At 41.4% G+C, this 14,537-nt stretch overlaps 2 protein-coding genes across 3 annotated transcripts in view; both read right to left on the minus strand.

Annotated features, from left to right (window-relative positions):
• Positions 1–1,446: 1,446 nt before the first annotated feature.
• On the minus strand, positions 1,447–6,264 carry tbx5b (T-box transcription factor 5b; the record flags this gene model as incomplete). The annotated part of the gene is made up of 7 exons (XM_080846860.1): positions 1,447–1,782; positions 3,095–3,196; positions 3,487–3,639; positions 4,277–4,424; positions 5,260–5,379; positions 5,670–5,764; positions 6,163–6,264. 7 exons carry the CDS (start codon positions 6,262–6,264, stop codon positions 1,447–1,449), a joined length of 1,056 nt encoding a protein of 351 aa, XP_080702986.1.
• Positions 6,265–7,779: 1,515 nt separating this feature from the next.
• Positions 7,780–14,537, minus strand: part of prps1a (phosphoribosyl pyrophosphate synthetase 1A) — an 11,416-nt gene continuing 4,658 nt past the window's right edge. For both annotated transcript variants that reach the window (XM_080848954.1, XM_080848953.1), the window contains exons 3-7: positions 12,601–12,699; positions 11,969–12,093; positions 10,193–10,366; positions 9,718–9,877; positions 7,780–8,756 (exon numbers count right to left, since the gene is read on the minus strand). In XM_080848954.1, the coding sequence (XP_080705080.1) occupies positions 8,664–8,756; positions 9,718–9,877; positions 10,193–10,366; positions 11,969–12,093; positions 12,601–12,699 (651 nt within the window). In that variant the 3' untranslated portion in view covers positions 7,780–8,663. The remainder of the gene's footprint in view (positions 8,757–9,717; positions 9,878–10,192; positions 10,367–11,968; positions 12,094–12,600; positions 12,700–14,537) is intronic.

The raw sequence follows: 14,537 nt of genomic DNA on the forward strand, positions 1-14,537 counted from the left end.
TAGCTGTGAAATTGAATTTTGGGTAAATGACTGCTGTAGCCATGGTCAGAATAATACTATTAAACAGTCTTATGCATGAGGTAAGGTTTTTAAAGAGGACTCTCGTAGACCCAAAGTGCTCGGACGAGAAGCACTCTGCCTTGCAGGAGTTAAATGGTGCTATTAGGACTTAAAGGAAGGCCTCCTTGCTTACTTAATTGCATCTAATTGAGGGCCTATGGTTTATTGGAACATTTGCCCAGGGTCAAAATACATATTGGTTTAATGCTTACCATCAAACAGTTAGGGTGCTTTGAAACGAATTAGGTTCAAAGGCATTTTTTTCCCCAATCAGTCCTTGAGTGTAAAAACCCAATTGAATATTTTTGGGGAGCTACTTGGAGACCTCAATCTCATTTTTCATGACATTAAACTGACTGAATATTTGCTTATTGGACCTCATGAGATGGAGATCAGCAGCACAGAACATAAAAAACATGGCCAAACCATACTCTTACAATGATATTAAAGCCATGGCCAAACCATACTCTTACAATGATATTAAAGCCATGGCCAAAACATACTCTTACGAAGATAATTCATACATTATAGTAAAACCATGGCCAAACCATGCTCTTACAAAGATAATTCATACATTAAATTAAAACCGTGGCCAAACCATACTCTTACAAAGATAATTCATACATTATATTAAAACCATGGCCAAACCAAACTCTTACAATGATAAATCATACATTTTATTCAAACCATGGCCAAACCATACTCTTACAAAGATAATTCATACATTATAATAGAAACAACTTGAAGGAACATTACCAATAATTGACTCAAAATGAGAGATAGGCTCCACTAAAACCCACTAAACCGCTTTTCATGTTGTGAACGGTAACTGTATTGCTTAAAGTGTTTAGAATGCACATCCTCCTTAAAGACACACTATTGTAAAAAAACACATGGACACAAACTCCCTTTGGTCTTTTTTTACCCCCTTCACTGGTGTAAGTTATTTTGTGATCTGTTATTGTTGTTTATTTAATACTTACAGTACTATAAACCTCTAGAGTCTATCTCATGCCTCATTCACTGAAATACTAATACTAAAATAGGCAGGAAACATGCTTTGTATTAGCAGTAAATACATGTAATGTAATACAAACGTAGTTTAGTTATTTACCTGTCCTAAATCTGAGATGACTAATGTGTACATCCATTCCCCTCTCATTCACCTTTGACTACGTGTATAATACACACACACACACACACACACACACACACACACACACACACACACACACACACACACACACACACACACACACACACCAACACACACTCGCTAACCCTAACCCTCACTCTCTCTCTCTCTCTGATTCAGTTTTTTTGGTAATACAGATATAAACAATTGCACATGCATAGCTGCTACTTATATGTTGATACGTGTGTAGGTTAGAAGTCTAGAGAGTCAGGTCTGTAGGTGAGGCTCCCACTAATTTGCTGGCCAGGGGGGAATCTCTGTTGGGGTACTGGACACTCTGGATAGAAAGACCAGTCAGTCTCATCACTGCCCCCACGTGAGCTGGAGAACATGCAGGGCTGCAGACAGGCTGGCTCTGCCCCGTAGGGCTGGTGACGCTCACAGGTGAGAGCCTGGTTACGCTCACAGGTGAGAGGCTGGTTACGCTCACAGGTGAGAGGCTGGTTACGCTCACAGGTGAGAGGCTGGTTACGCTCACAGGTGAGAGTCGGGCCGACGCAGGTAGGGAGTCCGTCATGCTGCTGTTCCTGGAGAAACACGCTAGCACCACTCAGATCTGTGTCTGTTAAACAGAAAACACACATCGTACAGCGATCCCCTGTGACAGATGAACACACCCACACTCCCATAGACTTTAAAACAGACCCATATTCAGAACATGAGTAGGAAGAATGCAGAGAAAAGATCTGTACCTTGTCCTTTTTCTGCTGAGGCTCTGAGAGCCATGTAGGGTGCAGAGTGGGGAAGACGATTTGGACACTGGAGCAGCCTTGGCCTGCTAGTGTTTTGTGGTACCAGCACATACTCTTTACTTGTAAGAGAAACAAGCCATGAAGGGAATGAGGAAAGGCATATTTTGCATATCGGGGAAGGTCACGTTTCTTATACTGTGAGGCTGACTGCCAATAATCAGATCGGAATAATATTTTGCATATCGAGGAAGGTCTCGTTTCTTACACTGTGAGGCTGATTGCCAATTCATCAGATCGGAATAATTTTTTGCGATTAATTAAGATCTCAGTGGTGGGCTTTACCAGAGCTGCCAGGCCAAACCCAAACCATGCGCATCATCTAGACCAGTGGTTCTTAACCTGGGTTCGATCGAACCCCAGGGGTTCATTGAGCCACTCTCAGGGGTTCGGCAGGGGTCAAGACACACGCAGTATAGCCCGGTTCACACTAGCAATGTCGGGCCGTTTTTATACATACCTACGTTTTGAAGAAATCATATTTTATTTTTCAAATTACGAAGGGTTCGGCGAATGCACTGATGAAGCTTGCAGGGTTCAGTACCTCCAAAAAGGTTAAGAACCACTGATCCAAACCATGAGCATCATCTAGAGACAGCCTACGCCAAATGCCTTTAAAAGCCTAAAAGCAAGGCAGGTCTGCACTTATCTGATTGGATAGCGGATGAGGATTTATTATTATCTCTTTGGAGCGAATGAGCATCCGCAGGCTTGTATGGACAGCCTCTAATCTTTGTTAATCGAATTTGCCAAACACAGTTAGAAAAGATCAATCCAACTCCCTCTACCCGTTCGGTTGATATCTCCCCCACTGTCATGTCCTTGTCACTCACAAATCAACACACACGCAAGCGCATGCACACACACACACACACACACATGCACACCCACCCACATACATACACACATTCACTACAAAGATGTACATACTGGTCTTTAACACTGGGCTTTATCTCTAAGGGAGCATAGACTTGATTTTATTAATTGATTGTGTGTGTGTGTGTGTGTGTGTGTGTGTGTGTGTGTGTGTGTGTGTGTTTGTGTGTGTTTGAATGCGCAATGCAAAAACGAATGAATACAATAAATGTACGTATGGAAACCTTGGCATCTGGGATATGCGATGCATTTCCAGGTCCTCATTGCCACGGAAGCCTTTTGCAAACGGGTTGTTCTCGATTTTTAGTTGGGTGATCTGGAAAGTAAAAGGTAAAGATCCAGAAAGATACACACACACACACACACATGCTACTAGGTGTATTCAATTGTACCCCCATTAGATGCAATCCCCATAGTGTTCAGGGACAAACAGATGTGTCCCTTACATTAGACAATAGAATACAATAGAATAAAATAGAATGTGTCAAATGCCACTTATGACAGCCTCAAAAATGGTTTCATTTGACACATTGCTGGTCGCTAGACATACATATCACAAGAGATGAGTCATTTGGTGTAAACTGAATCAATTTAGTCACTTCTTACTGCGTGATTTTGGTAAGATGTAACAGCAATGAAGACTGTCTCTGGGAAGGAGTGTGTGTAGAAGGCTGTGTTCGATGATCCAAATCCACTCTTTTCATCAGCTTTGATGATGTGAAGTCGAGGCTGGTATTTATGCATGGAATTCAAGATTATCTGTAGAAACAAAAAATAAAGATATGTACTAGTCTTCCAACACAGGTGTATCTTGTCCCAATATCTGTTGTAACTACAAATCAGAGTTGTCTAGAACTTGATTATGATCAATTTACCGCTCATGTGAAATGGTCGTGAGAAGAAGAAATTATCCACATTTAAAGCAGCAATACAGAGTTCTGTTCCAAAACTAGGAAGCTAACTACGTAAAAGGCATGCAAAAACCTTGCAATCACCACCAAAAGTCTAGCGGACACTGATAGAACCTTGCCAACACACTAACTGGTGTCTTATAGGCGCGTGTGAAAGCTTTTCTTCCATTTTTGCAGGGTGTTCCAGTCGGTTACACAGAACTACATAGGGCATATCTTGGATGGCTAGTGGGGAAGACACAGGTGTTTATCTGTCTTTCACATGACCATATGCTATCAAAATGAAATTGAGGTAGGTTACAAAACTAGTTGCCTATAAAACCATTCCTCAAAAAGTGTCAAATTCTTGCATAGTGTTACTTCAAAAACATTTCTGTTTCCTTAATATTTGACCTATCGTGGTCATTTTTTGATCATAACTATGTTAAGATGTATATATATATATATTTCAGAAGTAGTTCCTGAAACAGGAGCACATGAGTTACATGTCCAAAAGGGTCCAGGTGGTTATTGGTGAGCTTGAGTTTGTGGAAAGACACCAGCTGCCTCATCCAGTGGAGTCCGGTGCCAGGAGAATCGGGGTGGACGTACAGTCTGCCTAAGATGGCCGCTTCTGCCTTCCCACTCACACACCTGCAGACCACAGACATGGAACACTTCAAACCATTCAACGCCACTCACAGATAACTCTCCGCACCACAGACATGGAACACTTCAAACCATTCAACGCCACTCACAGATAACTCTCCGCACCACAGACATGGAACACTTCAAACCATTCAACGCCACTCACAGATAACTCTCCGCACCACAGACATGGAACACTTCAAACCATTCAACGCCACTCACAGATCACTCTCCGCACCACAGACATGGAAAACTTCAAACCATTTAACGGCACACACAGATAACTCTCCGCACCACAGACATGGAAAACTTCAAACCATTTAACGGCACACACAGACCACACTCACGTACAACTGAAAACTCATCCGTACCACTCACGGACTTGCACTACAGACAAAAAAATAAAACACAAACTTCAAACCATTTAGTACTACTCTTAGACCTGAGCCACTGATCACGCACATATAAAACTTTAATTAGAATTACCAATGACCAATGACCAATTACAATTTACCATTTATTACCACTCTGAAATGAGCATCATAGATCATCTACCTCTAAAAACAAATTCCAATATGTTTTACTCGTCTACAAAATGAATACCATCCACTCAGTTAGCTTCTCTTTCTGTGTGTCCATTTGCCTGACAAACTAACTTCATCTCCAGGACTATTCAAACATGCTACTTTGGCGTGTAAGATCAGATCATCATTTCACATCTTGGGCAACTGTATTGATCAGATCAGGGACAAATGAAACGGTATTGATCAGAACAGATTGGGAAACGGTATTGATCAGATCAGGGACAAATGACCACACTCATTCGCACGACATTTCTTACCATTTATTGTCAGCAAATTTGTAGCGGTGAGTATCAACTGGTACGATATCCATCAAAAGAATATACTTTGCCCTCGGGTTCAGGCCAGACACTCTGACCTTATAGCTGGGAAACATCCGTCTGTTGGTAGAACACCACAACAATTAAAAATAAAGATAATAACTGAGACCAAGTCTAATGTCAAAGCCTCATATCAGAAATGGGATACAATGGATGTATGTACAGTTATCTCTTTACTATTTATGGAAACACATTTAACCCCATTACATACATAACTGTAAGCAAAATCTTACACTGACTCACGAATACATACATAAAAAGACTATGTTCGCCTACAGCTTTCAGCTTTATTTGAACAAGCATTAGACTGAATAGCAGAAGTTCTCCTCTAGTAATGTAGTCCTCCTTACCGCCCAGCTTTAGTGATGATCATTTCTGTCGTGACGGCATGGAACTTGGTCCACAAATCTGTCTCATGCAAAAACACCTGAATCCCCTCAATGCCCTAAGTAAATGGGAAAAGAGAGGAGTGGAGTAGGCACTGACCTACTGAAGGTCTGATAAAAAAAAACATATTTTTTTGCCATTGGAAAGACATACACCGTCAACTATGGAGGAGACCTACTCCTAAAGCAGAGTATGGAATGGTTTACTATCAGTTTTGTGAAACAAAAATAAGTCCTCATTACAGTGTAGTTAAGGCAAGTAATACAATAATATTATGGTATTTAAATAATTTTAACCCTAAACCTAAACATAATTATAATCCTGACCCCAAGTACGTCTTGTTAGAACAGTCATAATGTAAACCATATGTTGCTCTTATCAATACAAAGCATTAAGTATCAGAAGACACTTCATATACTGAAAAGGACACAAAATATTCCCCATGATTTGACCTACCTGATGTGATGTAAGTGACACAGGATCGTCGCCTAAATGACCTCGCAGGTGTTCAACATCCCCTTTAGCCAGACTGGAGAGTTCACCCTCTCCACATGCCATGATTGCAATGTTACAGGGTGGTCACTGCAATACAAAATCTATAGGAGTCTAATGGAATGGACAGGCGGGCCATTAACATACAGAATGCTGTGGATTCCAGGGGAACCTCCTCTGTTCGGTTTCTTTATAACTACATCATCAGTGCAAGTCTAGAAGCCTTTTCCTCGTTTTTGACATTGAAAACCGCAAGGTAAAGCTGTTCCAGTGGGCACATTCCTAAACTTTATTTTAAAAGTTCAACTTGCACGCATGCTATTTGTTAAACGCACATTAAACTTATAAATAGGTCATCCTGCAATAATCCCTTTGTAATTTAGTTAGTGATCTAATCTTCCCCGCAAGGGGACGGTGTGCCGCAGGTTTTAGTTCCAAACGAGCAGACGCGCACCTGTCATCAGATGAAACGTGAGGACGGTTATTGAGCGACAGTTGAGCTACTCTTCCCGTTAGACAAGAACTAGTGGCAGCAACTCTCTCGTCACATTCAAACAAAAAAACAATTCCTCAATTTTTACTGTACCTTACTGCAACTTGATTTGATCTTGCGACATCTCAATGATCCGTTTACAATCCTTTTGTTGCTTTCCCAAGAGAAACGATAGTTGGTCCAATTTGAGCTGAAGTAACGTTAGCCAAACCCCAAGAGTCCGCCTAAATAACCCTAGGTCAGCTGTAACACCACCGAAGGAGTTTCTTTGAGAAACCTTGACGCTGCTGAGGAGAACTTTTACAAAAGGACGAAAGAGAGAGGGAGACTTTGATGTTGTTCACAAGGTCTAGAAAGGACCCACGGCATACTGTCTCCACTGTGGTTGACGCCTGACTAACCTTTGTTGTGTAGACAAACACTGTCCTGGAGCGGACTCGCACTCACAACCTCGGACATGGGGGCGAATTGTAACAGTAATTCGAATGCATTTCATCTTATACCACGACTTATTTTACGCCTTTTAACTTCAGAAATGTGTGCTTTGTCCCATTATTGTTAAAAAGGGATTGAGACTTTGGACAAATGTGGTGCTGTTTAAGGGATCAGATAACAGAAAGATTATTTCCCTGATGCTACAGAAATGGATCCTTGTGGTATTGTAAGATATTATCTTATTTTTTTTTTTTTTTTTACAATTTCAAACAAGTGAAAAAAATATATTTGCACATACAAAGATAACCAGATGTTCGAAAGATATGAAAAGATATTTTTGTGTGAAAACTGAACTCCAAAACTATCACTGATTCCCTGACAATCTCAATTGAACTCCTCCGCTGAGTCATACAGATTCATCATATGTGCCCGTTCTTGACATTCAATATCCTCCAATGCCCTACTTGGACCACTGGCTTTGGTCCTGCAGATTGTGGTCTTCACCAGGTCTACAAAATCAGGGGCCTGGCAGCTGCAACACGCAGCAAAATGGATGCCATCATCTAGTAATGTTTCGCTAGTATTTACATAACTGCTTGCAAAAATAGGAAAATTAACTTTCAGAGAAGTAAACAAACTTTAATTAAAGCAGATTCAAACGTTGAGATGATTTATTCACACTCGTAGCTGCTCTCCATACATTTACAGATGGAGACGAGAGACCACTCCCACCCTCCAGACAGTGCGCCTCTTCTCCACTTTAAGGCATCAGGCTTCCTCTCTTCTCATCGGAAACATAAAGAAAACAGACTTCCAGACAAGGGCTGCATGTTTTACATGTAATATAAATATGTAAGTATATGTTGTATATTATTATCATATATGGTGCGCTTCATGTCTGAATCACACAGGGCAATGACAAAATGGATAACCTGACACCACTTTCTTTGCTATACAATGTTGTCAGCTGGCTCTCACATCCACTTAGTCTCTGTAGATAACATTACATGCAGAACACTGTCTTAAAGCAGCAACCAACTCAATTCACAGCTACACAAACAAATATACACAATAAAATAAAACATGACGCCTCTAAAGTTTATAATCCAGAGAGGAAAAAAAAATCTAACATGTAACAAAAACCAAGACGGTTTTCCTTTTCTTTTGGCAGCCAGAGGCAGTGGAAGCATTTTTTCCTACCTCCGTGTCCTCAACGGTTTCCAGTCCGTAGGCCCAAATCCCTGACTGTCACTCAGTAAACAAACACTAGGGTTGTCATCACAGAACAAACATATTTGTAACAGTAAGTGAAGGCAACCAAACTGACATAATTAAATCACTATATGTAGAGTATGTATGGCATCGTGATGGTAAAGGTGGGGATTGGGTGAGAGTCCTTAGGCCATAGAAATACACATGGATGTGTATATGCTGTGTATATGTGCGTTTATTTGTGTGTGTGTGTGTGTGTGTTTGTGTGTGTGAAGTGTGTTTGTGTGTGTGTGTGTGTGTGTGTGTAGGAGGCAAATGCTGGGTGTTACAGAGGAACATGGCTGAATAAGTAGGAAACCGACTCTCCGTTGTGTGTTCGCCTGATTGCTTCGGCAAGAATCATTGAAATGTCGATCACCTATGAAGACCAGAGAATGCAAATTTCACACAATCTCAGTTAGTGTATTCAACATCAAAGTGAATTAGAGACCAAACATCATTCCACATACCCATGGTCACTTCCTCACCTATATTTCATCTTCTTTCATAATTTCCCTCGGGATTAATAAAGTATCCATCTATCTATCTATCATTTATCACTTCAACACCTATATTTCATAATTTCACAGCCCCACAGTTCTGTCAAATTTAGACTACTGTCCTGTTATCTGGTCCAGTGCATCAAAACAAGAAATTAGCAAACTTCAGCTTGCTCAGAACAGAGCGGCAAGACTAGGACTTCGTTGCTCTGTTAGGAGTAGTGTGGATGATATGCACACCAGGCTGTCATGGATGAGGGTGGATGAAAGACTGGCATGCAGCCTTATTCTGTTTCTAAATAATGTGTACTCCTCACAGAAACCGGTCAGTTTGTCTCTACAGCTATCGCCTGTAGATGAGAGACATGGATATAATACCAGACAGGCACTAAGTGGTCACTTTACTTGTCCTCTACCCAAAACCAATGCACTCAAAAAAACAGTAATGTACAGAGCAATTATATACTGGAATGTGTTCCCCTCATATTTGACTCTAACCAGGAATAAAGGTGAATTCAAAAGGAAGCTTAAGGCAGCAATAATCAGAAAGTAAATTAGAGTAGATTAGGTTATTATTTAAGGTATTTTTGGACTGACAAAAATGATTTGTTTTTAATTCTCTGTTTTTTGTTTTTTGCATTATTTACATTTAATGTAAATGTTGTTTACTGAGTATGTGTTTTGGTCACCAACAATGATCATGCTGTACTGCACTTTTTTTTTATCTGTATTGTAATGTCTTTTGCCTGGACCCCAGGAAGAATAGTCTCCACTATGGTGTGTAGACTAATGGGGATCTTTAATAAACTAAACTAAACTAAAATAAGGCCAACTCCTCACCTGTATTTTAGTGCAGTGCTTCATTTTGTCCTCCTGGGGAATGGTGTTGGTGACCACCACTGCCTCAAAGCCGGCGTTATTCACCCGGGAGATGGCGGGACCAGAGAAGATGCCATGCGTCAGGATGGCGTACACTTTAGTGGCTCCTGCTGAGACCAGTCTGAAAGATCACACAATTACGACTCAGATTCAGCTGTAACATTTCCCACTAACAGACTCTCAACACGCCGCCATCTTGGTTTGATTTTTTTTTTGAGTGCGCACTGATATGGAACGCTCAGGTAGATGTAAGCAGGTCGTACAGTTACTATATCGCTGATTAAAGCACACCCCGGAACTCACTCTCAGAATGCTTGATTTCATCTACCGGTGTTATAAATTTAAATAACACAGACTAAATGACATACTGTGATTAAATCTCAACTACACAAACTAAATTACATTTGTGAATGTATATGCACATGCTTGAACTCACTTCTCAGCTGCATGGCATATCGTACCACAGGTGTCTGCCATGTCGTCCACTAAAATGGCCACTCTGTCCTTCACGTCTCCGACCAGGACCATGCGGTCGACCTCGTTGGCCTTCTTACGCTCTTTGTGGATCAGGGCAAAGTCCACATTTAGTCTGTCTGCTATAGATGTTACCCTGACGACACAAAAGCAACCAGGAAGACCAGATGACAAATGCTCCACAAGTGTGTCTCTTCCTCTCATGACATGACAAAGACAAGATCATTTACCATTTACAGTTTACTTCACACGCTTCAACAATCCTACAGCCCCAGTTTCTTTAACTAACTTCAACCTGAGTTTACTTGACACAGTTCAACAATCCAGCGTGCTATAATTGTTTGAGATGGTGAGATGTGGGGGGTGTGAAATTGTATTGGGCCATGCGTACAGCTGTTTGTCTCTTAATGATCCTCTAGGTGGGCTGTTGCGTAGGAAGGCTTCAACAAACTCACTGGCTAATTAAAAAAGTTTTAAAATCCAAACAGATGTGTTTCTCCCTTCCTCAAATGCATCTGGGTTTTGGTTCAGATTCACTTATGGCTAATCATGCCTGAGAGGGTGTGAAATCTCAGCACCTTGTGGAGAAACAGTGACACCATTCTTCCACACCGAAGTCATGGGTTCGAATCCCAGGGACCACACACAAACTGATAAACTGTATACTTTACCGTCACTGTAAACTGCTTCGGCTTAGGGCAAGTAAATTAATAAAAGGTACCGGGAGAGTGAGAGAAAAAACGTTTTGCTCTCTGCTGTGTTGGCAGATGGGGGTCATGGGACACGTATGCTAAATGTTACGTAGTCCTGGGGTTGGATTTGCTTCCTGCTCTGGGCCTAGTTTCCCGATAACGACGTATCTTAACGGCCTACGTGGATTTTGGCGACATCATAGACTCATCATTGCCGTAAGTGCGGCGTCGGGAAACCGCTCTGCAATATCTCTCTTACGACCGATTTCAAGTCCTTTTTAGCGTTGGGGAAACTGGGCCCTGGTCTGTACAATTCCTGCTGTAGGTGGAGACTGGGCGTGGTCCTGTAACGACTGGGGGCTGGCCTACCAGGATAAAAGCCATCCAGTTTCCAAGATGGATGCTCGATCTCGCCTCGCAAAAGACAGACGCTGGCACACTCTATACTCTATACTCTTGACTCTTGACTCTTGACTGTGTACTGTTAAATGCTCCATTGTTAATTTTCCTGATATTGTTTCTTGTTATCTGGTGGTTATTTTCAGCACATTATTAGTTGTTAGTTAGTTAGTGTAGGTAAGAAAGTTGGACTGCGGAAGACTCACTTCTTGTTTTGCCTGTCTTGTGTTTTGTACGTCGGGCACGGGAGCCAGGCAAGTTCACACCACCAACACAGCAAGCGTGAGGTTTTCTTTTTTCGTTTTGGTGGCGTTTTGTTGGTTGTCAGTAAACTTATACTTTTCTTCACTAAACCACACTGTGACTCCTTTTATGTTACGATTTTGGGTTGAGATTCGTAACATAAAGCACCGCACACCTAGCCTTCACTTTAAGTTGACCTGGCTAAGTGTCTAGTCAATACATACATGTGAATGTAAATGTGAACAGAAATGTAAACATGTTTGTGGAGGTAAGAGTTCAGCATAAGGAGAGCCAATATTGCAGTTCATCCAGGTCAAGATGGAACACATACTAACTCACTTAACTGTCTACCTAACCTTAACCGTAAATGCCTTTGGCTAAACATCTGGGGATGGACTGAGTACCTCTTGGCACCCCCTGCGTCAGGAGAGACGATGCAGCAGTTCTTCCACTCGACTATATTCTCCATGATCCACTTCAGCACGGCCGGCTCAGCGTACAAGTTATCCACGGGGATATCAAAGAAGCCCTAAACACACAAAAAACAATCTCCATGGAAACAATCTCTATGGAATCTGTAGGAAAGCTGTACTAACAACACAGATAGAATCAAGCCACATACATTTCTAAACATCATACGTTTCCATTTTCATTTGAAGGAAATACTAAGACATTGCTTGTCCTGTAAGGGAGAACTGACAGGTCATAGTTGTAGTGGATGTAGTTGAACGTTCCCTTCACTCCTCGGTTCAGGTCGTAAAATGCTGTGTTCCCTGACATCTAGAGCAAGCCTGTTTTCTAAACTGCTGTGTTCCCTGACATCTAGAGCAAGCCTGTTTTCTAATCGGGCATAAAATGCTGTGTTCCCTGACATCTAGAGCAAGCCTGTTTTCTAATCGGGCATAAAATGCTGTGTTCCCTGACCTCTAGAGCAAGCCTGTTTTCTAATCGGGGATAAAATGCTGTGTTCCCTGATATCTAGAGCAAGCCTGTTTTCTAATCGGGCATACAGTTTTTAATACGGTGAATATGTTACCTGTATCTGTGATGCGTGTAAATCCATGGTAATGATATGGTCAGCTCCAGACACAGACAGCATGTTGGCCACAAGCTTGGCTGAGATTGGAGCACGGCTCTACAGGAAGAGATAGACATAACAGGATTTAGAGCACCTCCTTTTAATAGGTGCTGCTGGTTTTTGTTGTCAAGCAATGCTCACATATAATACTTTGGATGCTTAGTGAAAATAATGTTCTCTCAAATTTCTGAGAATTTTATGCGCCAGTCTCTTTTCTAGATGTTTTAAATGAATATGTTTACAATTGCATGCATCTTTATCATGATTATGTATTATAGTACTTTATGACAACTAAAATTCTAGCCCTCATGTTTGGAGTTGTACCCTTCCCTTAGGACTTGGCTGATATGGGTGTGCAAATGGGTGTGTATATCAGAGATAACTTTCCCATGCCGCTGCAGAACAAACTGAAACTGGTTTTCCAAAGTGCTGTGAGGGTCGTTTGGTGAAAGAGGGCCGTGTGCACAGTGCATAACTCCTCAAACAGCCACAGACTCTGTGCAGTCAGATAAGGAGGCGTGAACCTCTGGCTGCTCCAAAAGTGCATCACAATACGACCAGATATGGATTTCATTCACTAACTAGGAGGAAGCAGCACTCCGGTACAGGGTGTGGTTAACTAGCATCAGGCAAATGTTCACCACAGCGTGAAATCTGCTGGGCAGAGCTGCAACTGACACGTGCACCATGGGCGGCAGTGGTACAGGAGGTAGAGAAGTCTTTCAGTAATCAGAAGGTTGCCGGTTCGATTCCCTGTCGAAGCGTCCTTGAGCAAGACACTGAACCCCTAATTGCTCCTGATGTGCAGTGTGCCATGAGTTTAAATGTAAAATGTGTATACATTGTAGGTCGCTTTGGATGGTCTGCTAAATGACTAAATGTAAATGCTCCACTGCTCCCTCTACACCAGTACAAAGTGTACTCACATGAAGCTCCAACAGAAATATCTGAGTCAGACAGCTCAGGGAGGGAAAATGTAGAAAGAAAATGCAACATTCAAACACAGAATCCCAAGTCAATAGCCAACTACATGTTTGACCAACTTTGCTTTACTGGGCTACTGCAGGCTACTGTCGTGTCATCACTAATTTAACTGTCATCATGTTGTTCATTAAAGGCACAATATGCAACAATTATGCTTCAGGATTAGGGTTAGGATAAGCAGTTTAACCTTAAAATAACAGCTTAAAAAAAATGTGGGCGCTACAATGACTTTTAATATGGAGAATTTAGCCGTGCCAATGGCATAGCAGGGTCGATAGGCATATAACTGCGTTCTGTAGTTTTGCCTGCCGATGCCCGCCGACCTGACTTTGATTACCTTCTGCCGATCTAGTAAGTAGCTTATTTGCCGTCTTGCTTAGTCTTGTGTTGCACATGATTGATGTTTGACTGTGTAAGGACAGTCGTTGAGTAATTAGTTTGTCATAATGTCAAAGTCAGCACATTTCAAGAGATTTCGTTAGTTTTAGCTGCTAGCATACCTTTAGCGAATAGCTATTAATCCTTAATGCACCTTTAAGTCAGTGAACGTCTGTGTGACATAAAGAGACCAAACCAGTTTCAGCCATTGAGTGAAATTAACTGAATCACAATGTTTCTGCAAATATGAATAAATTATAGTCGTGAACATTTTCTAAAATGTTATTCAGTGGATGTGAAATGTTGATGCTCTGATACATTCAGAGGATGTGACATTTACTTGATGGTATGGTATCAGATTCCAAATGTCCAAAAAAAACAACACAAAAATCTCACTTGCTCGATAGCTGACCAGGCAAAAAAGCAATAGTCAAACCTTGCCGACTAATCAGAATTGATCCGATCATGGTTCAAAAATATAGACAGGTTTTGAAATCAACATTGATAATCACAGTCAATAGCTTATACAAACA

This window comes from Sprattus sprattus, assembly GCF_963457725.1.
Source record: "Sprattus sprattus genome assembly, chromosome: 1".
Lineage (NCBI taxonomy): Eukaryota > Metazoa > Chordata > Actinopteri > Clupeiformes > Clupeidae > Sprattus > Sprattus sprattus.